General features: G+C 35.5%; 1 protein-coding gene across 1 annotated transcript in view; it reads right to left on the bottom strand.

The window, feature by feature from the left end:
* PFKP (phosphofructokinase, platelet) overlaps window positions 1-24,341 on the bottom strand; it is a 42,236-nt gene extending 17,895 nt beyond the window's left edge. The window contains exons 1-13 of the mRNA XM_026035662.1: window positions 24,044-24,341; window positions 16,567-16,640; window positions 11,249-11,326; window positions 10,242-10,431; window positions 7,962-8,127; window positions 7,175-7,219; window positions 6,969-7,077; window positions 6,450-6,545; window positions 5,120-5,212; window positions 4,607-4,732; window positions 3,966-4,030; window positions 2,328-2,397; window positions 634-791 (exon numbers count right to left, since the gene is read on the bottom strand). Of these exons, the coding sequence (XP_025891447.1) occupies window positions 634-791; window positions 2,328-2,397; window positions 3,966-4,030; window positions 4,607-4,732; window positions 5,120-5,212; window positions 6,450-6,545; window positions 6,969-7,077; window positions 7,175-7,219; window positions 7,962-8,127; window positions 10,242-10,431; window positions 11,249-11,326; window positions 16,567-16,640; window positions 24,044-24,128 (1,355 nt within the window). The 5' untranslated portion in view covers window positions 24,129-24,341. The remainder of the gene's footprint in view (window positions 1-633; window positions 792-2,327; window positions 2,398-3,965; window positions 4,031-4,606; window positions 4,733-5,119; window positions 5,213-6,449; window positions 6,546-6,968; window positions 7,078-7,174; window positions 7,220-7,961; window positions 8,128-10,241; window positions 10,432-11,248; window positions 11,327-16,566; window positions 16,641-24,043) is intronic.
* Window positions 24,342-24,637: the final 296 nt, after the last annotated feature.

Raw genomic sequence — 24,637 nt, 5'->3', positions numbered from 1 at the left:
AAAAAAAAAAAAAAAAAAAAAAAAAAAGAGGTTCTGTTAAATAACTATCCAATTAACACTTCTCTTGATATGCTGCATGTCAGTGCCGGATGGGGCTTAAGGTAAAGTTGCTGGAATAGGTATTGTTTGGAACTTGTCAAAAAAAGCACCACCCCCAGAAGAGATTTCTCCCTTTCCATTTTTGTCCCTTTGTTTTTGTCTCTTTGTTCTTTCTTCCTCCAGGTCACAGTGAAACATGGGACGCTGGATACACACTGTCCCTTACTGGAGATGAAACAAACAAACAAGGTTTGTTTGGGGACTTACAGCTCCATTCAGGCAAGCCAGGGAGCAGAAATGGATAAATCTTGAATCATTCACTCCTTAGAACACCAGCTAACGCGGAACATTTAAAGCCAAGCACCAGAGGAATGTGGGAAAACACAAAAGCCTCCTCCTTTAAAAAGCACCATTGGGAAGTTAGCTACAGCAAAGTAAAACAGATGCAGCAACTCATTGCACAGAACCAGTAGTTCTTCTGTTACTCTGTGAACAACCTACTTACTATATGGTAACAAAACACTCCTTCCTACCAGGAAGATGACAGGTGGTGGTGTGGGCAGCGATACACAGTCCTGCATTATCCACACTCACGTCATACTAACCTTCCCTCTAGCAAAACCTTCAAATCCATCAATGACGGCAAACATTTTATGGCCTTCAGTTATGCCAACTCTCACCGCAGCCCTCACTGCAGCATTCATTCCAGCTGCAGGAGCACCAACGTTTAACACTGCCACATTAAAGTTAGTCTGAAAAAAAAAAAAAAAGTTATTATCACTTCCATTTGTAAACCCCGCTTGATATTTTCCTATCATATACAGAGGCTAAAAAGTGGAATGTATGCTGAAACTGCTGTAAATTTCAGRTCAAAGTACATAAACCTACTCGCTCCTTTTGTGGAATACAAAACAGAAACAATCAGAAAGTGGGGTTTTTTTTGTGTGTTTCTGTGTTTTTTTTTTTTTAACTATTTCTTTGTTTCAAACTTTTCACTAGTTTCATCTCATTTGGCAGTCAAGTCATTCAGATTTTCAAATTACTGCTCAGGTTTGTTCAACAAATACTATCAAAGTATCCTATCAAAATATCCAAAGTTACCCAACTGTTTTCCCATTACCAAAGCAGTAGTTTTTTTGCAAGATACAACCTGAAACAGACAACGAAAAAAACGTAGGAACTAATTTGATCCATTCAAGCAACACAGCATTTGWGTGCATCTCATTGACTAACTGCCAAAGCAGAAATACAGTAACTTTCAAATTAAAGCATCAATCAAGATTTTAAAATGACTGGCAATATAGTAGCAAACAAAAGTACACAGATCTTTCACAGTAATCTTATATAATAAATGTTCAATTAGAGTGACAATCTCTAAAGCATTTCCTACTGTGTTTACATAGTCTCCCCTCCTAAAACGTGCTCCACACAAATACTCTATATATGTTGCAGTAATTCCAAAGGAAAAGCTTGAGACATCAGATATATAGTCCTAATTTAACTGTATGTAGTTTAAGAGGAAGTTCTGTGTAAGATAGAATATGAAATAATTCATATTTTCAGTATAATGTGTGTTCTGTACATACGTGTTTAGTTTTTCAGTTATCAAGATGAAACAATTAGGTGTAAAGGGATGTAAGCACTACAGCCCAGGCATTCCAAGCATCCACCATCACATATCGTAGCTATCAAATACTACTAACAATACTATAGAAAATCTTAAAGAAGATAATACTAAAATCATCATGCAGTTGAGGTAACTAGTAGTCATAAACAACAACCAAAAAATGAATCATCCAGTAAGGTACTAGTCACAAACTATGATCAGAAAACAAGTTATGGAGTGGACCATTAATGAAAATGAAAACTGGCTGAAATTTCTTTGTTCATAAATTTAATGCCTAGGTSCTAATAAATCCAAATTTCCCTCTTTATGCAACTTACAAAACTACAGTGAAAAGTGTATATATAGTAAATGTCTATTAGGACTTATTAGACAAGGTAAGCATCACATATGGATGAAACCAGGTAAGCATCAGAATAATTTCCATAAATTCCTGAACTTGCCCCAATCTTGAGAAGTTTTGCCATTAGAGAAGAATTATAACCCTTCCTTTCAATGTCACGATCCTTCCTTCTCCCTGTACTTTTAGACTCAAATATTATCACATCGCCGCCATTCCTTCTTTCCATGATAAGAGACAGAAAGCATAACAGTAATCACGAGTACCAGATACTATAGCACAATCTATCCCAGGAAAGACGTGTATTTCATCCTTAAACCTTACCTTTGGAAGCTCAGCATCTGGTCTTTTGTGTGACAGTAGTTTGTAAGTGTTCAGGTTGTTTTCAAAGCTCCTAAATAATAAAAATAGCAGTAGCTTTTACTTCACAGTTATTTGAGAGAAACTGCTGAAATTTTCAGAAACCAATAAAAAAAATTAGAAATCCTTATTTACAGAATATACTTTTAAGATCTTAGATCGTACAGATCTTAGATCTGTAAAAAAAAAAAATTAAGTCAACTCTTCAGTAGGTAATCTCCAGAAACAATATTCTGAATTTTCATAAAGCATTCAGAGAGAAATAAAGAGCACTGTTTACATTATGTTCTGTTCTCAGAGTCACTGATGATTTTTTTGAGGAACAAATTTCTTTTCAAATCAAAACAATCCTCTGGACAGAGCACTCTTGTTTTCTTCAAATTGCAATTATCCTTAAATTTGTCTAAACTCAAAGCAACAATACTATTTCTAGAAAATTCCTCAAAAAACACTACATTTTCTATGGCAGCTCTGCAAGCTCATGATTACCACGAATGGACATATAAGGCTCTCCAAAAAAAAAAAAAAACCACCAACTTTCACTTGTTCTAATGATATGAGGACATGCAACCTATTTGAAACTACTGTGAAAAGCAAATGCTAGCCCTTCTGCATGATACATCACTTGAGAGCAAATAATATCAAAAGCAGTAACCTCAGTTACAATGTTGGATTTAAAAATCCTAATCTGCTTTCTCTGCAGCTATTAGTAGATTACATTACTCTATAAATAACACCATCTTATCAAGCAGAACAGATTTTTAAACATGAAGATTGTATACTTGATAAATGTTTTAGCKGAAAACACTGCATTACATACAGTTAAGCATTACATTATGTACTTAATTATATATGTATAATTTATGTATATATAATTTACATATATGTAGATGACATATATTAAATATAACCCTTAGCTCTAAATTAAACAAATGTTTTAAAATAGTCAATATAAAACTAATAAGTTATTACAGCTTTTACTGCTTTTTAATATCTGAAAACAAAAAAGAACATTGAAGAAGGCCCATATCTGTGAAATAATACTGTGAAAATATAAAATAAATATACAGAAGGCAAATACATTGCCTTCTACACAAATAAGTTTGTGAAGAAGTATAGCTTATTATTAAATTACTTGAAACRGAAAATATTTTGTTATCACATAATATTGCAGAATGCTCCCTCCAACATTGCTGTTGGAAAACTACCAGCTATCTACAGACAGACTTATCTTCCACGGAATCAGTTTCAAAAGTCTGGCATAAACACAGAACGGCTGCTACTGGTTGCTCAAACATCACAATGGCTCTTTTCTCAGTGAGCTAGAAAGTTACCCAATATCAAAGAATAGCTAGAATTTGACAGTATACTGAACCAATTTTATTATTTTGGCTCTTTATTTCTTATTTATACATATAAAACAAAGAATTTCAATAATAAACAACTCTTTTTGTAAGAACACCAATAAAATTAAAAGTTCAAAAAAATGTTAGGGAAATAAACTACAGAAAGATGTCAGGCATTAACATAACACTAAGCAATTTACCCTCTGCTATAACAAACTGCTATAACAAACACATTGGTATGAATTACTGGCCATACCTTCCACGAAGCCTCACAGCCTCAACAAATCTTCCCTCATCCATGGCTTTCTGTACTTCTTGAGTCTTAAACAAAAAGTGGATCATTTAGAAAATTGAAAAGTTAATCATTTAAACACAATTCTGTCAACGGATCTTTCTAAACTTTACAAAGTCAGAATAAAAATCTGCTAATATTTGATCTAACAATCTATCATACCATAGATTATAATAAATAGGAGAAAACCAGAGTAGAAAGACACATCTGAAGTCTCCCTGAAAGAGCAATATACTTATTTTGTATTTTGCGCATTTTTTTTTTTCTGAGCAAGCTTAGGTAGCATTGAGTAGTTTAGGTGAAGAAACCTGGCTACTGTATAACATGCAAATGGATACAACATCTGAAGAATTTGTTGTACAGTTGAAAGGCAGATTATCTGAAGTGAAATTATTATTTATTTTTAAACATACTTTTATTCTTGCTTGTTGGGGGGTTTACAACTAAGTAATAACATATAATGAACCTGAAGCATGTTCTTTATTCGTAAATGCAGCTAAGTGTTGCACACATTTCCATCAGCGTATTAGCTACAAAAGAGCTTTGATTGTTGTGCACAGTGGCCTGTTGTAGTTGAACAAACTGGCTCTTTGGCAGTAACTCACCATCTGCACACACTCCATTAAAGGCAGGCGGACTGACTGGTTTCCAGACAGGGACACAACACAGGCAGGAGTATCTGGAGTAGCTTCGAGGAGGGCAAGAACAGCTTCCACACCCATACGGCTTGCCTGAAAATAGGAAGTGGTGCAGGGTTCAAGCAAGCACTCACAAGCAGTGGCTTTTAAACACAAAAATGGTCAAGAGTTCTCTGTAAATGAAGACGAAACCAGTTATTCCTTGGTAGCTGAAGTTACAGAAAGTTTTTTTAATATCCAGTACTCTTAAAGTAAGCCAAATGGTTCTTTGCTTCTTAATCCTACTATTGTTTCCTCTTGTGCTAATTGCTTCCCTTTCCAAACTCAAGTTTTTCAGACAGTTAACTTGGGACAGTTATTGTATTTGTCATATTCAACAGATGAAGAACATTATTTATTTGAGGGGTAGGAACGGGGAATTAGGCAAACTGTTTAATTGTAGCATTTGGTGCTATCAGTAGTTATTGTAGGTTCACTCACCAAAATTCTGTCAAAAGCTGATGGGGTTCCACCTCTTTGAACATGACCCAAGATAGTCACTCGAGTGTCAAAACCAAGCCGCTGAACCACCAGCTGCAAATAATTACAAAATACAATAGTTTTTTAGCAACATTATTTTATATATGCAGACATTAGCTCTACTCTGCTCTAAATGCTACCAGAATAACAAAATTCTACATAAATCTATCTAGACTTAAACTCCAGCCCCCTAATCAAAAGTCATGTTTTACATAATAATGCAATCATTAGACTGCAATGTTTTAACTGCAGTTATAATGGCCTTGGTATGCAGTGTCCTCAACCTTACAATAACAAGCCTAAGCATTGAAATTAGAAAATCTGAAAGATGTTAAACTATAGTGGGTTTTCTTTACTTTGTTTCACACATTTGCAACATCATATATCCTGAAAAATCCTGAGTAGAAYTTTAGTGAAGCCTTCTAAACTTACTTTTACCAGGTTTTTAAGTTTTTTTTCTGTCTTTATTTCCTTGCATTTATAATTTTGTTTCTATTGTTTGTTTCTTCTGTTTTTGTTTGKTTGGTTGGTTGATTATAAAGTGTGATTGCACTACACAGTTCTACACTTCGGAGGATTATAGTTCTGTATTAAGARTAAAAAACTGTTCCATATTATTATTGGTATAGAAAGTCAAAAACTAATAGACTACGGAAAACAGAACTTTATAGCCAAAGAAGAGAGAAAATCTATATAAACTCATGACTTCCTCATTCCTTCCTGTCAATATTATTTTTCAAATTCTTTCAAAAGGCACCATTTACAAGAAAAAGAGAATAATTTGAGCTGAAGGGAATAAAAAAAAAAAAAAAAAAAAGTCTTAGTCACCTTAGTCACAGTAACACTTTTGACAACGCAATTATTTAGGGAAAAAAGTCAAGCAAGAAGCACATAAAAACACAAGACTTTCTAAAACACAGTCATCATTATTTGATATCAGTGAGATAGATTATTATTTATTTTTCCACACAGAGCATAAATTAAAATCAGATTTTGATTACTAATTTGAGTAGACTTCATACTCTGTGCATATTAAGGCATCCATAATGTAGATGTCTTGGACTGTTATCTTATTTTCCAAGATAAAATGTCATAATCTGACCTGAAATAATTCTTGTTCATTACAGCAGACTCCATATTTAGATAGTAAAATAAAACTGCAACATGCAACTAGTGAGGTCTGAGAAGCTACTTTACAAGAACAGACTTACTTTGCAGCAATGTTACTGATAGTAACAAGTCCTAAAGAAAGAACAAAATAGAAAGTACATATAAGGATGTTGACACTTACATCCTTAACCTTCTCTGATGTTATAGCTTTGTTATGACAATCAATAGCTCCTTCAGCTACAATAATAATATTGAGCCTTTTCTTTCGTGCACGGTTCTACAATAGAAACAGAAGCACATTCATTTAATAAAAAGTATGAAAAAGGTCTTACAGCAGATATTTGTAAGCAATTGCTAATATTTTAAATTGCATGAATTTGTAGAATTATTTCTTATGCTTGATTATTTACTTATCTTACATTATACCTTCATAAAGTGTTTTCATGAGTGAAATGTCTTGCATTAATGAGGAAAGGTACACACCAGTTATACAGGCACAGTCTTACATAATTTCTATAGTCCATCATACAACTCTTCAAACGATTATCAGAAGTCAGGAAAAGAACTTTTTAAGATCAAACATCATCTAAAGCAARAGACATACTGAAAATTCTGATCATGCTATTAAAAGTAAGTATACAAGGTTTTAAATAAGCAGATTCAAGATATGTATATAATCCAAAACAAAGTAATAGATTACCTCTGAAAGCTTAACACACATTGAATCCTCCCATCCTTCTTCTGGTGGGTATTCAGGAATAAATACCCAATCTGCACCACAGGCTAAGGCACTAACAAGAGCTAGATACCTAATAAATGCAAGAATTTAAACAATTATGGATCAAATTTCTTAATTTTTCAAGATTTTATCTGTACTAAACACAAGCCATTTATGACTGTACATACCCACAGTGTCTTCCCATAACCTCCAGGACAAATGTTCTTTGATGACTGCAAAAATTAGAAAACAGATTAACTGCAATATTGCAACTCAAAAATTCCATCCATATTACTGAAAGTAGCAGTTAAATCAGGAAGTGTTCTCAATTTATCATGCTTAAAATACCATATTAAATATATATTCTCTCTTTACGTATTTTTCATAACATAATTAACTATCGTTATTACCTACTAAAACATATGAGGGTAGTCAGGACAGAAAAGCTGAACATTCGCTAGAAATTTAATTCTGAGTATGCATTATTTAAGAACTGCAATGATAAGGTRTACATTTATGTATTCAAAACATTCAGATCATTTAACTGTTTGAATTTTTACCTAGGGAAAGATTATATATGAATATATGTTTCTTGATACTATCACACCAAGACACAAATTCAAGTAGTAGCCTGAATCTTTCCTAGAGTAGTATGGATAGAAAGCACACATAAAAAGACAGTCTGTACTATAGGGGATGCAGCCTCTACGTTTAGATGTTTGAGATACTGTCAGAATGAATATGATAGAAAAGTAATTGCAAAATGGAGTGAAAAAAAAAAAGGTAAAAAAAAATACAAAACTTGTGAAACATGCAGTCAAAAATAACTTTTATTCACATCCTTTAAATGTCACATAAATAGAAGTCAAATATTAGTATAAGATGAACATAAATCTTCAACTATCATATAGCAATAGGAAACAGTATTTTAGAAAAATAATACTATATTTGTTAAAGTTTTCTATTACATTTTACCTCTGAGCAGTTGTCATGATGGCATCCACAACTTCAATGATTCTGTGCAAGGCTGAGTCAGTACCTATTGTCATATCAGTGCCACAGAAGTCATTGTCTATGGATCCAACCATTCCCACAATGTTGAGGTAAGCATATTTTTTAACAGCTTCTTCGTCAATCTTTCCTGTGAATAAATATACAGAAGAAAAACTGTAAGATGAAACATTTTTTTCCACATTAGACATATTGCTGGGGTCCCCTGCTCTTATAAACATATCTAAATTGAATATACTTAAATTAATACCATTTAATGTTTAAATAAGGTTAAAGTGAAAAAGAAAGCCAAAGAATCAAACATGAGAATCTTAGATACAACTCCTTGAAGAAATGAAACAAGAGCCTTTCAGTCCATTTCAAAGTGTTGACTGAACACAAAACTTCATATGTTTAAAATTGACATTTTACACTTGAAGAATAGCATTCAAATAGCAGCCTCAGTGTGTGTAACTAAATAAAGCAGAAAGATGCAAACTGTGAGCGAATATATTGAAAGAATATACTCAAAAATCATTAAAAAAAAAGAAGAAATAAGTGGTTAGCATCAAAGTTCTGGAAAAAAGAAGTGCTTWATTACTGAAAGGTTCTGATTTCACAATTAATGAGCAAAGAGACTAATAAAAGCTCCTATTCTAAATTTTGGAATGCAACGCCTGAAACAGTGAAAAATGCTGAATCATCCATGAGTTCTAAAGGAACTCRAAGATGAAATATCTTAACTTCTTAAGTGCTAAAAATTACCTTAGCCTCTGTGGATGCAATGGTAGCAAATATAATGCCAAATTTTTTTGCAAGGATTCTAGAACTACCTACCAGGATGGTTAATTTCTATACCAGAGAAGTTAGTAGAAATCATAATGAAAAAGATAACACTAAACCCCAAACAGATAAATACAGCATTTTGAAGAGTCATAAATGTTTTCTATAAATGGAAAAGTTCATTACAAATATTTTCTCAAGTTCCCTACATGAGTTAATAACCAATGAATAAGAGATATCTGGTTGTCACAGTCGACCTGGATTTCCAGAAAGTCTTTATGAAGATCTGTCTTTGGGGAACACTGTGTAGCCATGGCATAAGAAAAAGAATGATTTTGCTTAAAATAAGATGGGGGTTACAATAAATGGTAAGCTTAGGAAAGTTACCAATGGAACTGAATATGCTATTCAGCATATTCTCTAACATCCTAGAAAAAGGAATGAGCAAATGTTAAGTTTACCAATAAAACTTTCAATAATTTACTTGGGTGTAGGGGTTGACTTTTAAGAAGTGCAGAAGGATCTTGTAATACAGGGTAAACATAAAAGTATCAGATGAAATTCAATATAGATAAATGTAAGTCAATACAAAACTGATTTTGTATACAAAATATAAAAAAAGAATAATATCTTAACATTGCAAACAATGTGCCTTTTTTTTTTTTTTTAATTGTTACATGGGATTGTTCTCATTAATAAATCAGCTTCAATACTCAGGAGCAGTCCAAAAAAAACCCAAAAATAAATAAAAATATTAGAAGATACTAGGAAAGGAACAAAGAACAAAACAAATATTATACTACTGTATAATCCATGGTTTGCCCTCATCTTGAATACTGGGTGCAGTCTGGTCTTCCCCACGTCTAAAAGGACATGGTAGAACTGGAAAAGGTTCAGAAAAGGGGAAAGCTAATCAAAGCTACAGAACAACTTTACATGTAAGCAACTCCTAAGTGAGATATGACTCTTCTATATAGAAAAGAGATGGTGAAGAGAAAATAACACAGCTATAAGACACTAACATCATCGAAGGTTATCAGGAGGGACACACCAGGCAGGAAAAGTAACAAAATGTCAACAAACATCTGATTTGTAGCAGAGGAATTGAACTCAGATTGGATTTTGGAGCAAAGAACTTTTCAAACAGAAGTCGTGAAGAACGTTCAAAATTCAGATTTTGGATGGGAAAAGCCAGGGAAAAAGGAACAAAATCCAAAACCACCTTGTAGAGTTACATAAGCACTTTTAAAAAACCACTGACAGTTGCCTATTCAGTTACATGATCTTTCTGTGCCTCTATGGTATATAAGAAAGGAAGTACAGAAATCAAGAACTGAACAACTGTGTTATTTCCTAGAATTATGCATTTGATTTTTAAGGCTTACAAATATGCTCTGAAAGCAGTTTATGGTGTATTAGTCTTGCAGCGTAATTTCGTTGGGAGTTAAACTGGATGTTTATAGGGTTTAACTGCAAACTTACCTTTCTGTGCCAGTTCTTCTAGAAGTCCACTCCACTCTTCACGGAACAGATTGGCACCAGTCAAGCTACCATCTCCACCAATTACACAAAGGTTAGTGATTCCTCTCTGAACCAAGTTGTAGGCTGCTTGCAGGCGGCCTTCCCGGGTACGAAAGGCTTTGCAGCGTGCACTGCCAATAACTGTGCCTCCCTAAAAAAAAAAAAAAAAATACATATACATATATTCATATATAAAATATATTAGTCTTGCTTTATCTCACTGTTTTTTTTTTTAAATGGGGTTTTGGGCTGGATGTACAGACTTATCCTCATGTGTCCATATGTGTCATATCCATAGGTGGTAAATATACACACCAGGGGGGGAAAGGAAAAATTCTTTAAGATCACTGTTAATGAATGCTTCTTGAAGGAAAATGTTGAATGATTTAAAGTCCTTTCATTAGCATTCTAATTAATTGACTTTTTTTTTAAACTTTCATATGATGACAATAAGCAATCTGTCAACTTGTCTTTACTGTAAGAGCAATACAATACTACATTGTGAAGAATATATGTTGAAAGTACATACAGAGATCCAAATGGCTACCTGTGTAATACAAAAACAAAGCCACTGATATTACCTGAGTTCTGGTGAATTGTACTGTGACTGCTCTCGAAGGCTAGTTCTAAATCCTCTAAAGTCAGGAAGCCCAGAGAGGTTCATAGAAAATAGATGCCTTACAAAATATCCAAGACTTCGGCTCTATATTGTGGGTTATTGTTATTTTATTTAAATATAGGCATATCAATATGCATTTAAAAGACTAACAAACTGTAATTTTGAAAAAAAGAGAACAAAGTTTTCGAGATCATGTCTGTGTATGAAAAACTGTGTATGAAAAAGTGTTGAAAGTGGTATATGCTAGTTACAGCACTAGAATTACATAATAATGGGTGAAATGGTTAATGTGGATTTCAAGCTTTGGTTTATTAAAGTGAGAAAAAAATCCCCCTCCCATATCACGTACCACTTGCAGAATACTTGAAACACTTTCCCATGAAACTTCAACAATATTATCACCTCCATCAACCATTCCTTGGTAACCCTGAAAAAGATAAATATTTCAGATTTCTGAAAGATTGTCTAATATTTCCACTGTATTAATAGTCACCTTGTATATTTTAACATAACTTCAAAGTAACTAAATCACTAAATGAAAGATACTGATTTTAAATGAGATAATCTTGAAGCAGGTACCAGATTAGAGGAAACAAACAGTTCTTAAAACATAATTTCCAAAAACCTTCAAGTTAAGACACCAAAATACATAGATACTCAATTAAAATAGTAAGATAGAAGGGTAATAATTTTCTTGACTTGCTATCAAAAAAATCATTATAAAATAAACCTTTTAAAAACAYGACCCTCTACCTGCTTAGAAATTATAGTTCAGAAAAGTATACACTTTTTCCTGCAAGATACACAAGTAAAATAAAAGAATGAACAGCAAACAAAAATGTTTCATAAAGAAAGAAGAAATCAGGTCACACAAACYGCGTTCTGTTTCTGGAAGCAGTTATATAATAAAGAGATGAAAGAAATTTAGTAGAAAGAATGTAACTTGACTTTTTTGAAGCATTTAAGAAATACCTTAACCTAATTGGTTTTAGAAAAACAAAACAAAATAAAACAAATAAAGSATTATATTGTAATACAGAACTATACTTATTTGAGAAAAGGAAAACTAGCCAGTGAGTGGCTGAAGGGGTTAGCTATGGTTTTATTAGCTTTCTGCATAAATATTAACAGAAAAAATAATGACACTTGCAGACTTTTTCATTACGTGATATTATGAACATTAATGAGAGAAAAAAAAGGAAATGCAAAGAATTCTTATCTTATCTTGACAAAATTTGGGTTTCATTCAGTAARCAGAACATGAGAAATGTTCTGCATCTGGATTCATTTTAAAAGCCATTCATATCATATGAATATTATATAAATATTACATAATGTTTAAAATCCTTCCATGAACAATAGGATAGAAAATACCAGGGGGAGGCAGAAGGAACACAGTATGTAGAATTATGAGTTATCTAAACTAATCTTTCTGGGATTCAAGTGAAGATTCTAAAGGGAAATATTACTCCTGCTTAATAACATTTGACTAATGAATTTAGATGATAAAAGTAATCAAAGAAAGGTAAAGAATTGGACTAGATGAAAATGGCTTTTATGCCTCCAGCTTTTGTTCAACAAAACTTTATTTAGGTACCTTTAATACATACCTAACATACGCACTGACAAAAACAGGAGCCCTGAAGCTCAAACATTATTTGCACATTTCCTTCAAAACTCAAGGGTGACTTTGGGGCGGTGGAGGGGAATGCTTACTTACTGAATTTTACTGAAATTCATTTACTGAATTTACTTATTTACTTAAAGATTATCTGAGAAATATTTTCAGGAAAAAGTGCATCAAAGTTCTTTACAGACAGAAACATTGCAGTAGATCTAATCTAAGCCTGATGTAGGCTGGTAAATCAGTAAGCTGTCCATAGATTTTTTTAAAGCAATGAATTCAGAGCACTACTTAAACCATAAAGATTGAATAAATTGAGTTCACTGTAATTCCCCTTCTAACACAGACTAGCTGGCAAAAATCCATATACAGTTCACATACTTAGTCTAGTCACTCTCCTTCCATATTTCAAATGGTTGGGGGAGAGAAGGGAAAGAATATAAGGGAGCAGGGAGGATAGTGTATGTCCAAGAGTCCAAGAAAATATCTTATCAATAAAGGTGAATCATATGAGCCACGTAGCCAGAATGACTAAATCAGCAACTGCAGATCATAGGAAAGAACAAATGGATAAACTGCTACTTGAAATTTCCTGGAAGGTCTGAAATGCCTTACAGCTGGGCTGAGGATAAGCTACAACTGACTTCTACAGAAAGCATTTTTAATATACAAATAACTCATGAACGCTGTTCAGAAGTCCAAATAGATTCTTCTTTTTCCATGCAGACAGTTGATATTAGGGGCTATATTAATAATTCCTTTAACTACAAGATAGAGTCAGGGAACTTTTGGAACAAGGTCAATCCATTTCAGCTCTATTACCTTTTCTTAACCCAGTCTGTTTGCCAAATGGTGAATGCTCTGAATAGCATAGCTAGAATTTTAACTCTGTTCTTCTATGGCATTAGCAAATATTAAAACAAAAAAAAAAGAACAAAAGAAGAAATTAAAATGTCTTCTAGAAAAAAAAATGCAGGAAAAGTGAACAAGTATAACTGAAATATCAATGACTATCCATGCTAACCTGGACAATGAGCAACCCATTCTAAGAGTGAATAACAAGTATCTTGAAATATTTCAAAGTCTTAGATATAGGAGTGCAGTACTTGCCAATTATTCAAACTTAGTTTGAAATAAATTTAGACTTTAGACATAAGAAAGGATGGGAGTCTGTCAATTTACATTTAAAAAAAAATAAACACACACACACACACACACACACAAAAACTTATTCAGATTCTAAGGACAGCAGCTTGGATGCTAACAGGGCAAGTATGAAAAAATAACAAACATCCAGAAATACAGTTAGCACCATACCTAATTATCAGGCCCCTTTTATGCTTCTTCCTTCATCTGCCCAAGTTCCTGAGAACTCCGAGAAAGAGAAGCTCTGTGTCATACACTCATGGGACACACGCACACCTACCTGTGACTTGTGAGGAGAGCAGCACTAGACAAACACTGCCTCCAATCTTAACTTTATAAACAGAAGAGCTTGGAAAACACAAGCTACCTTCTCATAAATTATATGAGACATTGGGGGTTTATTTTAATGATTTTTAGAAGGTTTTTCTTTTTTTTTTTTTTAAATAACTGAGTTATTTTGGATATTGCTAGTGCTCAACTACATAACTAATTAGTCTGGGTGCACAAACCACCATATAAAAGACAAAGTTTTCCTCACAGGAACCCACTAGTGCATGCCGCCACATTTCCAATGCTGGTCTTTTGTGAGAAAGGCTCCTAATCAAGGTGAAGAATCTAAAAGCTCCATAGCTTAGTGGTAAGAGCAAGTATCCACTGGGAGCTCTGTGCTTCAGGTCTGGAAAAAGGGGAAGTTATTTATACAGATATTTTAAGAACTCAGTTTCTAAAATGATTTGTCAACTTTTCCCTTTCAGTTGTAAGAAATAACAATAAAAGAAACGATGCAGAGGGGAGAAAGAAAGAATTGCCTCCAACTAGTTAGTGATTTTTTTTTTCTTTTCTTTTTTTTTTTAAAGTAACTTCAGCTGTCATTTCATTTTGACTGAATCCCTATATAAACTGCAGGCTTAAAAGCCTACAGGCTTAAAAGTCTCTTTGCTTAACACACTGAATTCTACAATTGGAAATTATAATTTAAGACAAAAATTGGAAATTATAATTTAAGACAAAAAAAGTACTAAATAAGCCAACTCCAAGTTTAGATGAAAACACGGCTCCTTTACACACATCATACAAAGACTTATAGTGATAATTCTTATCCTCAGTTCTTATTATCACAACATTTAACACCATCCTCTCTTTCTTATTTCAAAGTGCTGAAATTACAAAGTTGATTCACTTCAAAGCTTTTGAAAATATTTCTCCAAAACATTTATATGCATTGTAAAAAAAAAAAAAAAAATCATATTTTAATCAACACAGAGATGAAAAAGGTCAACATCCTGTACTTCCYGAAAAGAACAACTGAATAGATTAATCCAGAAGCTAAGTTCTCATTCAGAAATATTTACCATACTTACTGGGAAACATCTCTGTACCTTACTGCAAACAAGACTGAACAACAATACGTGACGGTAAGGCAAACTTTCAAATGTTGCTTTATTTTTATATCAATGTTCATTTCAAAATGTTTATGATTTCACACTGACAAATTTTAAACATTAATAGAAGAGCATAACTTTAAATAACCAAATTTCAGTAAGGTCAGAGAGACAGTAGCATTTCTCAAGAAACTTGCCACTAAATATACTTTGTGATATAGTTTCTAAAACCTAACAAAAACAAACATACTAATAGGATGAACTCCTATTGAGTGATAATTGATTTTTTAAAAATCCAAATTCTGGCCTTTAAGACAGGCAGGCAAAAACATGCTTATTTCTACAAAAAATATTTGACCCATTTCAACAAGCCTACTAAGCAGCGGAACACAAAGAATTCTAGAGGTTGGCAATGTAATGAGTACACAGTATTCAGAGCTACTTCTTGTAGCACAAAAGAATTTTGGAGCACAGCGCTCTGCTTGTTTGCATGTCAATATACTTCAGGTCTCTTTAGCAAACAAACTCTAGGAATAATCAGATACAGAAAGAAAATGGGTAAATATATATCTTCTAAAAGTAAATTGTTTAAAACTAGAGTACCTCCTAGTGCTTCTCTGAATTCTAACACTCCAATTTGTTTATATTAAATATTAAACATCACATTTTTGTCAGGAATATTGCATGCCATGCTTTGCCCTGTATGGTTACTATCTGTAACCACCTCAAACTTTTCGCTAAAAAGTACTTACTGCACTGTGCAATCCATATATTTTATTCTAACTGAAGGTGACTTTCAGATTAAAGGAAAACTACAAATATATTCTCGCAACAGAATAATACTATATAATTGTAATTTGCATGAATATACATATCTGTCTTCATGTCCACAAATTATTACATTATGTAAATCTTCATCTACATGCAATCGTAAGTTTAAAGTGCAGAATTCTGATGTCTAGACATACATATTGATGAATCTCCCACTTTTTCTATTTTGTTACAAACTTKTAATCATTAAAACTGGGAGGGTGACACCAGCCTGAAAGTCCCCTTGGTCAAAAAGAAGCTCTATTATCTGTGAAATTGGGACAACGGCACAGATTTGTCATACCTTGAGAAAACAGTCTGGAGGCACGGGGGGATGTCAAACAGTTAAAAATTAGTAGCTTAATGTTTAGWTTATGCTGTAGAATAACCGGGGCAAGACAGGTACAACAAATGTACAGACAACTGCTGGCCACATTTGTTTTTCTTAATATTTCCAAGCTTCTGCAGGTGTATGAAGAATTCCATATGTTTAAAARAGAAAAAATAAATTGTTTCCATATATATATGTATCATGTGAAAAGTGCTTTCAATTAAAATAAAAAGTTTAAAATAAAATGCTAATATTTTAAAGAGARTGATAGCTACAACTTCAATATTACACTAATACCTCTACATGGGGATTCCACAGGAAAATGGTTCAAAGTAAAGAGATAAACACAGAATGAATAAGACAAAAAGACTAACCTCATAAACAAAATACACTTTGGCTTTAACATAGATTCCCATGCGTACTACTGCACGAACAGCAGCATTCATACCTAGGAAGAGAAAGCAAATTCACATTGTTACAGGTTATCCCTATACTCCTTTATATAATGTAAATAATGGCGAAGAACACCCCAGATTCTAATTTTCCCAGGCTCCTTAAAAAAGGAAAAGTTAACTCATTCCTAAAGACAACAAATAGAACCTATTAAAACAGACACTGGCTTAATGACAGTGGAATGTGGCTGTGAATATAAACAGTGCAGACTTATTTGTTTTGTTACAGTAATTATAGGGATGCCCACAAGCATACAATTCTGTTAATTGATCCAAATAAACAGCATTTTAAAAATAAAAGCTACTACATCGTTCCCAGTCAAAGAAAGTAAACTCATTTTGTTATAATGCTTACAATCTGAAATGCACAACATGMAAATAGTGAAAATTTAGCTTTTTCAAGTGAGAGATTATGCTGCAACAGTGCTTTTTCCTGAGCTCTCCAAAGCAGTATAGYTGCAGTAAAGTAGGGAGCAGAGTCAACGCTCTTGACATCACCTGCCTGCTTAAAAAGAAAGTAGCAGCAAGTTAAYATCAGAGATGCTACTCGAACTTCACAGATGTGCTCAAGAGAAGTGCATGACAGATATTTTGCTTTTCTGAGAAATTGTAACAAAATCTTCTACTCAAGTCCTATGGATTAAACATCTTGATCTTCCTGAGAAAAATAATATTTTTTTCCCAGAATTTATACAAATTTATACAAATTCCATGGGTCCCCTCCATGGTTCAAATGAACTCTGATCAGAATGCATGCCTTTTCATGACAGGATGGAGCTAACTCATTCTGGAAGGTACAATAAGCCACATACTAATTTCATACAGTTTAAACAAGCATGAGTATCAAAAGCCTAAGGATATAAAAAAATATATAAAGGAAATTTATACTGCTAAGAAATAATCTGATCACCGCAGTTGAAAATGCATGCCATAAATGAGACAGTCTAAACTATTTTTATATTATTGAGTATATTATTCAGATTTAGAAAGTCATAAATTACACCAGTTCTGTTGTCGGTGCAAGTGAGGCATATTCACCCATGTAGAGATATAAAACAGGCTAACAAAAGTCCACAACGGAGTAATTGGTAGAGACCTAACCTGAAGAATCCTTCAATATCCATCAACATTAGAAAAAATASTGAGCTGGAAAAGCCTGCCAACTTTAATAGGGGAAACAGTGAAGCTGCAAATATTATTGAAACTAAAATTCTCTCACATAYTGCTTCCTTAGAGACATACCCAAAAGTCACTGTGTTTTCTGTATACAAAAGCAAATAAATAAAAGCAGAACAGCTTCCGTCATCATCCACTCCAGATGAGTATGAGAAAGCTGGTCCTCTGCAGGAAAAAAAAGGCTCACCACCTGGTGAGGATTACTCAGAACTGCCCTTAATGAATGTTCACAGCTTGTTCTTGGAAATCAACTTTTCCATTCTCTTGTTTGATAAATGACAAGAATCTAAGACATTTTAGACATCTAATAAACATTCACCAATAAAGMCTCTGTTTTCTCTTTCATCAGCAGTTTCTGTATTACAAGTATCTGAGTAAAATAATGAGAAATTGGCTTCAACTCAAACAAGATAAAGTTGAACAGTTTTCTTATCCAAAAGAAATATTTAATAAAATATAAGATATTAAATACAAACATCTACATACCTACTGAAGGCATGTGCTTGGCTTTCATCACTTACTTATTCAAGTTTTTGGTCCCATATTCTGGGTTTAACTTTCATCTTTAGCATACATCTTTTAAACAATGTGTATTAAATAAGTGTAATTYTTCTGTCCTTGTTCCAAATTCTCCTGCAGATTAGCTTATAAATGTTGACTGGGCTTAACTTTCTAAACTTCTCCTAGAATTGAATCAGATGTAAGCTTTTGTTTCTCAAAATGGCTAACTAATCATTCTTTCCATGGGAATATCTTGACAGCAAAATATTCACATACTTTCCTASTGAACACTTTCTGCTCTTCATGCATTTTATATTACTGAGACTCATAAATTAACCAATTTACAAGAAAGTACAGAATTTGGGGGGGGGGAGGGGAGAAAGAGGGTGGGTTGAGCACAACTTTATACTTTTACATATTGGATAGTTAAATCTGAAAACACTGCACTGCATTCAAATAGGCCAATACAGAGAATTCACGCAGAAGTCTCTGCAGAATTTGTATGACAAAAAATGCTGCTCTATTTCATCAACTGCAGCCTCTTACCATAGTACTTGTAAATTACCATAATATCTATGAAATGCAATTATATGCTTATTACCAAGAAAAAGACCTACCCAGTCAATCCTGAATAACATCTAACAGCACTTATAAACATACAGGATTACAATAGCTTTAAAAATAAACCATTGGAAAACAAATTCTAAAAACACAAGAATTATTTCAAATCTTCCTCAGTTACCACTTGCTTTTGCATCTGATTTTGCACTTGCTTTGAAAAAAAGAAGGCTGAAATTGAAAGATTTTATTCTTTTGAACTCAGTAATCCGCAGCTACTTAGATGGCTTTACATAATGCTTGAAATTAATTTTGAGTTGATAATACATATTCCTTCTTCTTGATATGTATATTCCATTTTCTTTGGAAATAATATTTTTCATAGCAGGAATACAAAAARTATTTTGGAAATCCATAAATTACTTAAATGGCTTAACAATGACTTGCTGCCCTGAGCAAAACACAAAAAATTGGCAAAATGTATTAGCAGAGCCAAAGAGAAAGACTTTATTACAGGATAAGGAACATAAATAACATGAAATGGATATGACTGTAATGAAAAGAGGGAGCAGGAAAAAAAGTTCTCCAAGATTATAATCATCAGAAAAAAAAATATGAATAGAAGCAAACAAATACAAAAACCTAACTGAATAAACAACCAAAAAAGTGAAAAAATAAACAAGAAAACAGTTTGGGTTTATTCGATTTACATAATAGATTTCATTGCATATAATCACCATTCTGATTATTGCTACATAACAGCAAATGTTATAATGCCATTTTTCCTAATAATTAATACCATCAAATCAGAGCAGAGCTTTCTACTGTGTGCAGACATAACCATCTAGACTTCATACACACTTCTTTCTTCCAAATGTAAAAAAGGAACACAAGAAACTAGTTTCAACCACATAATTCACTAATTAAAGAAGTAGATTCTCTACTCATTCACTCATCCATTGCTAACTGCATTTTTATATATTTATATAAATTTAATGTGCATTTTATATACACAAGCATACTCACAAACACAACTATATTTGCTTGAAAGCTGATATTATCTTTTCTTTTTCCAGAGTTAAAAAAAAAAAAAAAAAAAACCAACCCTATGACTATCTTCAAATTATACTAGTGTTAACATATAAATACCATACTTGGAAGAATATAAAGGAGTGGGATTTTTTTTATTCACTGTCAGAATCTTTTTCCAAGGTAGGGGATTAGGACAAGAAGAGAACAAATAGTGTACAACCACACGACTATATTAAAGATGTCTTGGAAAATTCCTGGGATACCTTTAATGTTTCAAACTTTAGAGATGCGCGGCTCTACTTCTTTTCATAGTCATGGTGTTCCAGAACTGGGTAATCCAGGAGGCCTTTGTTTTGTTTAGCACAGACAGTGCTTTTGTTTAGCACTGTCTGAAAACAATGCAACTGCTCTTCTACACAAATTGAGAGGAAAAAAAAAATCTCACCTTTAATGCTTATTTATGATCTCCTTGGGATGGGAGATTGTGGGGGGAGTGGAAAGAAAGACAGAGATAGCAAGCTCAGGAAAAGTAGAATAGTGTCAAGATTTCCTACATCTATGTTCAACTCATTCCTGCTGTGGAAATCTACATTTAAAATAGACATAAACACTTCTTGTGTGTTTCAGTGAATAGGAGGTGGACATTTTATTTAAACAGGATAGACATCTTAAGATGCCAAAACCCAGTTAACCTACCAGTTTTCACACCAGAATTAGGACCATCATTAGTATGCAATCCACATTTCCTTCACTTGCGTCATCTTAAACAACACTGAATCTTGGAGACTCTCAGTATTATGTGGTCACTCTCAAATAGAATAATSCTGAGACAGAGTAGCCACAAACTCACCATTTCTAAACAGCCCAGAATTGCCTTTTGACTGATACTGTTCCTGCTGCTTAACCCTATCTACCACTGCCCAAGAACAGGCAATGTCTTTGGAGGCCACATGAATGTATCAGTGAAGGAGGGCTGTCAAAACGGCAAGTCACTGGCAACCAGTACAAAGTAGAGCCAATGTACTTGGTGAACTGGAACAGATCAGAGCCAGTGAGTCATAGAAAGTGAAAACAGAAGTATAACTTAGAAAACCTTTTCTTAGTCCACCTTTCCAAGCTGCAACCACTACAGTTTCAAAATTATCTAGAAAATAGACTACTTTGTAAATCTTGACAACAAATTGTTAAGGTAGTTGTAAGCTATAACATACTTCTTTTAGTTCTCCATTTAATAGTTGGCTAGCCAAAGTAATGGACTGACAGATATAGTACCACCCATATTTTAATGTACAAAATGCCCATCTCTTCCATGTAAAATAAATCCCCAATCGAGTCTTTAACTTCACCAAATGAAGCAATATTCCAATGCTAAAAATACGAAAACTACATCATAGCAATTCCAATGTCATGAATACATTATAGACTTTAATATTTCATAGGCAGTTAGAAGAGACAATAATACTTATATAAAAAAGAAAGCTTGCAATGAAATACCACAGAAGCAGGGAAGTAATTTTAAACCTTAACATCTACTATAAATAGAGGCCTGTGTATTTTACATAATGCTATTTTAAATTATTCAAAAGTACAAAAGCAGCAAAAGCAGTTACTTTTAACTTCAAACAATAACTAGCATGCTTCACTTTGGAGCAAGGTTTTACAGTCTACCTGCCTAAACCAAGGCATCTAATGATACGAAGATATTTGTTGTGATACTAACAAGTGCCCCCTACAGCTTCCTGATGAGTTTGATTTGAATTACTGCTATCCTAAGGATTTCTATCTAACAAATTAAACAAACTTGTTTGAAGCCAACAASTGATTCAAATTCTTTAAAGCAGTCAAAAAGTACTATCTGAACAGCATTCAAAGCTTTGCCTGAAAATATTCCAATTTTCTGGAATCTTTTTTTCCAAACAATTTAATAACTGTGTATTTCCTTCTGCACGTAGTTCATAACTTCACTTCTCTTAGACATTGCCCTACGTAGGACAAATAACCTTCAGAGGGCATGACTCATTTTGTCCCTTGTTGCAACAGTCAGTGTGCAAACAGAGTACAGGTTGTGTATTTTGCACTTGTGCACCRTTCTCAAGATAGCTCCACTGTGTTGTATCATTCAGTCAAAACATCTTTAAGCTTTAAAACCGCATTTTTCTTTTTAAGTTAGAAAAACAACATTGCCTACAAAATACTTGGAAGGCATCTAGTTCACTTTATTTAGCCTTCGTGACAGCCTAATTACTCAGACAGCAATTTTAATAAACTATAACTTTTTACGCCTCCATGAAATACACAACTGCAGTCAGACCATCAAACTTTGGATCCTGGAAGTCTTTTAAATGCCTTCATTCACAAAGGGGCAAGGGCAGATTAAGACTTTATAATAAGACATGCATCTGCTGCAGCTCTGACATTACATAATCGGCAGCCATGCGGAAGCTCAGCCTCTCCCTGAGCATGCTACTGCTGCTTGGGGCGATGCCCTGTCATACTTTGAAATTAAAATGGCGATGTGGAGCATAGTGCATTAACACAGAGATGCCTTGATTCACAGACCCTCCTAGGATGACTTAGCAGTGGAAGTGATGAGTCTGAAGAGCAAACTGTTGGAGGAAAAAAAAAAAAAAAAAAAAAACACCACACACACACACACACTTACTAAAACCTAATCAAACTGACAGTGAAAAAGAAACCAAGCTAAAACGATTAGCTTTCTTTTTCTCTGGATGGCAACTTTTTTTCTTCATTGATGTGTGCCAAATCCCTTCCATCCCTGATTAGAAAAGGCTTCAGATAATCCCAGGTAAAACGAGGGGGCACCCCGTTATTCCTGTGTGGAGAGGGAGGGAGCAAGGGAGGAAGGGAGGGAGGATGCTTCTTCCAGCCCAGATGACGCAAAGAGGCGGAATCTGCAGCGACTCGCAGCGGATCACGTACACACTGAAGGAGGGAGGGAGCGCGGAGACACTGGTCCATGCAAACTAGTRCCTCCCGTACACGCTGGGAATATGAGCGGAGGAGAAACCCGCTCCTGTTACCTACACACACGCTGGAAAAACAGACAGAAACTTCCAATGCAAAAGCAGGCTGGTGCCTGCATATTCTAATGGAAAAAGCAGGGAAAAAATGGTCATTATACTACTGAAATCACATAAAAAGGAAGAGATACACTTTTGTTCTCTATTCTCTTCGCTCTACAAATACAAATATTACTTTTATTTACTTTATGTGAAAGCACTCTCCAGGGAAAAAAAGTAATAATTTAAAAAAAAAAAACTAAAAAAAGCTATCATCATAGTTTTGCATATTAATGAAACAACTCTCTGGCAAGAGTAGATTGAGGATCTAAAATACCAGGAAGCACTGCACGTTTTAAATTTTAACCATTAAACTTCACACTATTAATAAACACGCAGTTTTCTGATACAAAAAGATGGAAAAGGCACGTGAGGAAACACGCTTTCAATGGACTAAAGCCTCTTTCCGTTCCCTCTCTATATCCGTAAGTCTTTTGTTCCTCCTGTTCCTGTGGCTTAGGACTCCCTCTACATGTAGCGATTCCAGGAGGAGACACGTTTTCGACATCCTCCTGGCGGGCTGCAGAGTAAAACTACCATTTGAGCCTTGCAAACCCTGTGTAGGAGCGTTCCCGGTGCCAAAATGCAGTGAGAAGCAGCCGAGAGGGCCGCCCACCCTCGTGCGGCGCCGCACGACCCGCTTCCTCCCGCGCACCACGAGCYAGCCGCTCTGCCGCCTCACCCGCCGAGCCGGCAGGACCTTGTGCGGATCAGTTAAGGCTGTTTTTCTACGCTCTCCCTCCTGCCGCAGAGATCAGGCATTTAAAAATGCGGCGAAGGAGGGAGGGAGGGAAGAGGATGAGGACACGTGCTCAGCTCAGGCCGCGGAGAAACAGGCTTTATGTGCGCAGCCCCAAGACCACCCTGCGCCCCCCGCGAGCGGCTTCTCGCGGAGCCGCCGGGGGCTGCGCCGGCCCTTGCCCTGCCTCCCGCCCGGGCAGCCGGCCCGCCTGGGCGCTCAGCCCCCTCACACCACCCCTGGAGCTCCTCGCCCTCCCCGCGCCCGCAGCTTCCCCCATCGCCTGCCCGCGCTCCCCGCCCCACGCGGCTACCTTGGGCATCGCCGCCGCTGGTGAGCACGCCGATGGCCTTGCCGCTGCCCGAGAGGTTCTCGAAAAACTTCGGCTGGTGATCCATGGTGCTGCGAGGAGGCAGCGGGGCTCTGCCCGGCCGCTCGGGCGCGCTCGATCACTCCGGGGTGGCTTCTGCGGAGCCGGCGGAGGACGGCAGAGGCGCACAGGTACGAACGCTTCTACAGCGAGACGAGGAAACTGGAGGGAAAAGCCCGGGAAAACGGAAAGAGAATACACGCGCCGAGGAGCTGCCGCTCTCACATCCCAGCCCAGCCTCCCGCCTCTCCCCCCGCGACCGCCGCTTCCCCCGGCGGCTCCCGCTGACAGCGCGCGGCGCCTCCCCACCCCGTCGAGCGGCCGTTGACGGGCGGGCCGCGCGGCCAATGAGCACGCGGGCGGCGCGGCGGCCGTTACGCCGGGGCGGGGCCGCGGCGGGCGGTTACGTTACGGGGAGGGGGGAGGCGCGGTGCGGCGAGGGAGCGGTGGAATGCGGGGGGAGGGGCTCAGGTGGGGGAGGGAGGGGCTGCGCTCCCCCCGCGAGAGGGGATGGGGGGACATGGCGGGCGCCGAGCG

This window comes from Nothoprocta perdicaria, unplaced genomic scaffold, assembly GCF_003342845.1.
Source record: "Nothoprocta perdicaria isolate Ctin4 unplaced genomic scaffold, notPer1 scaffold_164, whole genome shotgun sequence".
In the NCBI taxonomy this organism is placed as follows: domain Eukaryota; kingdom Metazoa; phylum Chordata; class Aves; order Tinamiformes; family Tinamidae; genus Nothoprocta; species Nothoprocta perdicaria.
Note: the sequence above shows the minus strand (reverse complement) of the source record. Positions and strands in the feature narration are given on the sequence as shown.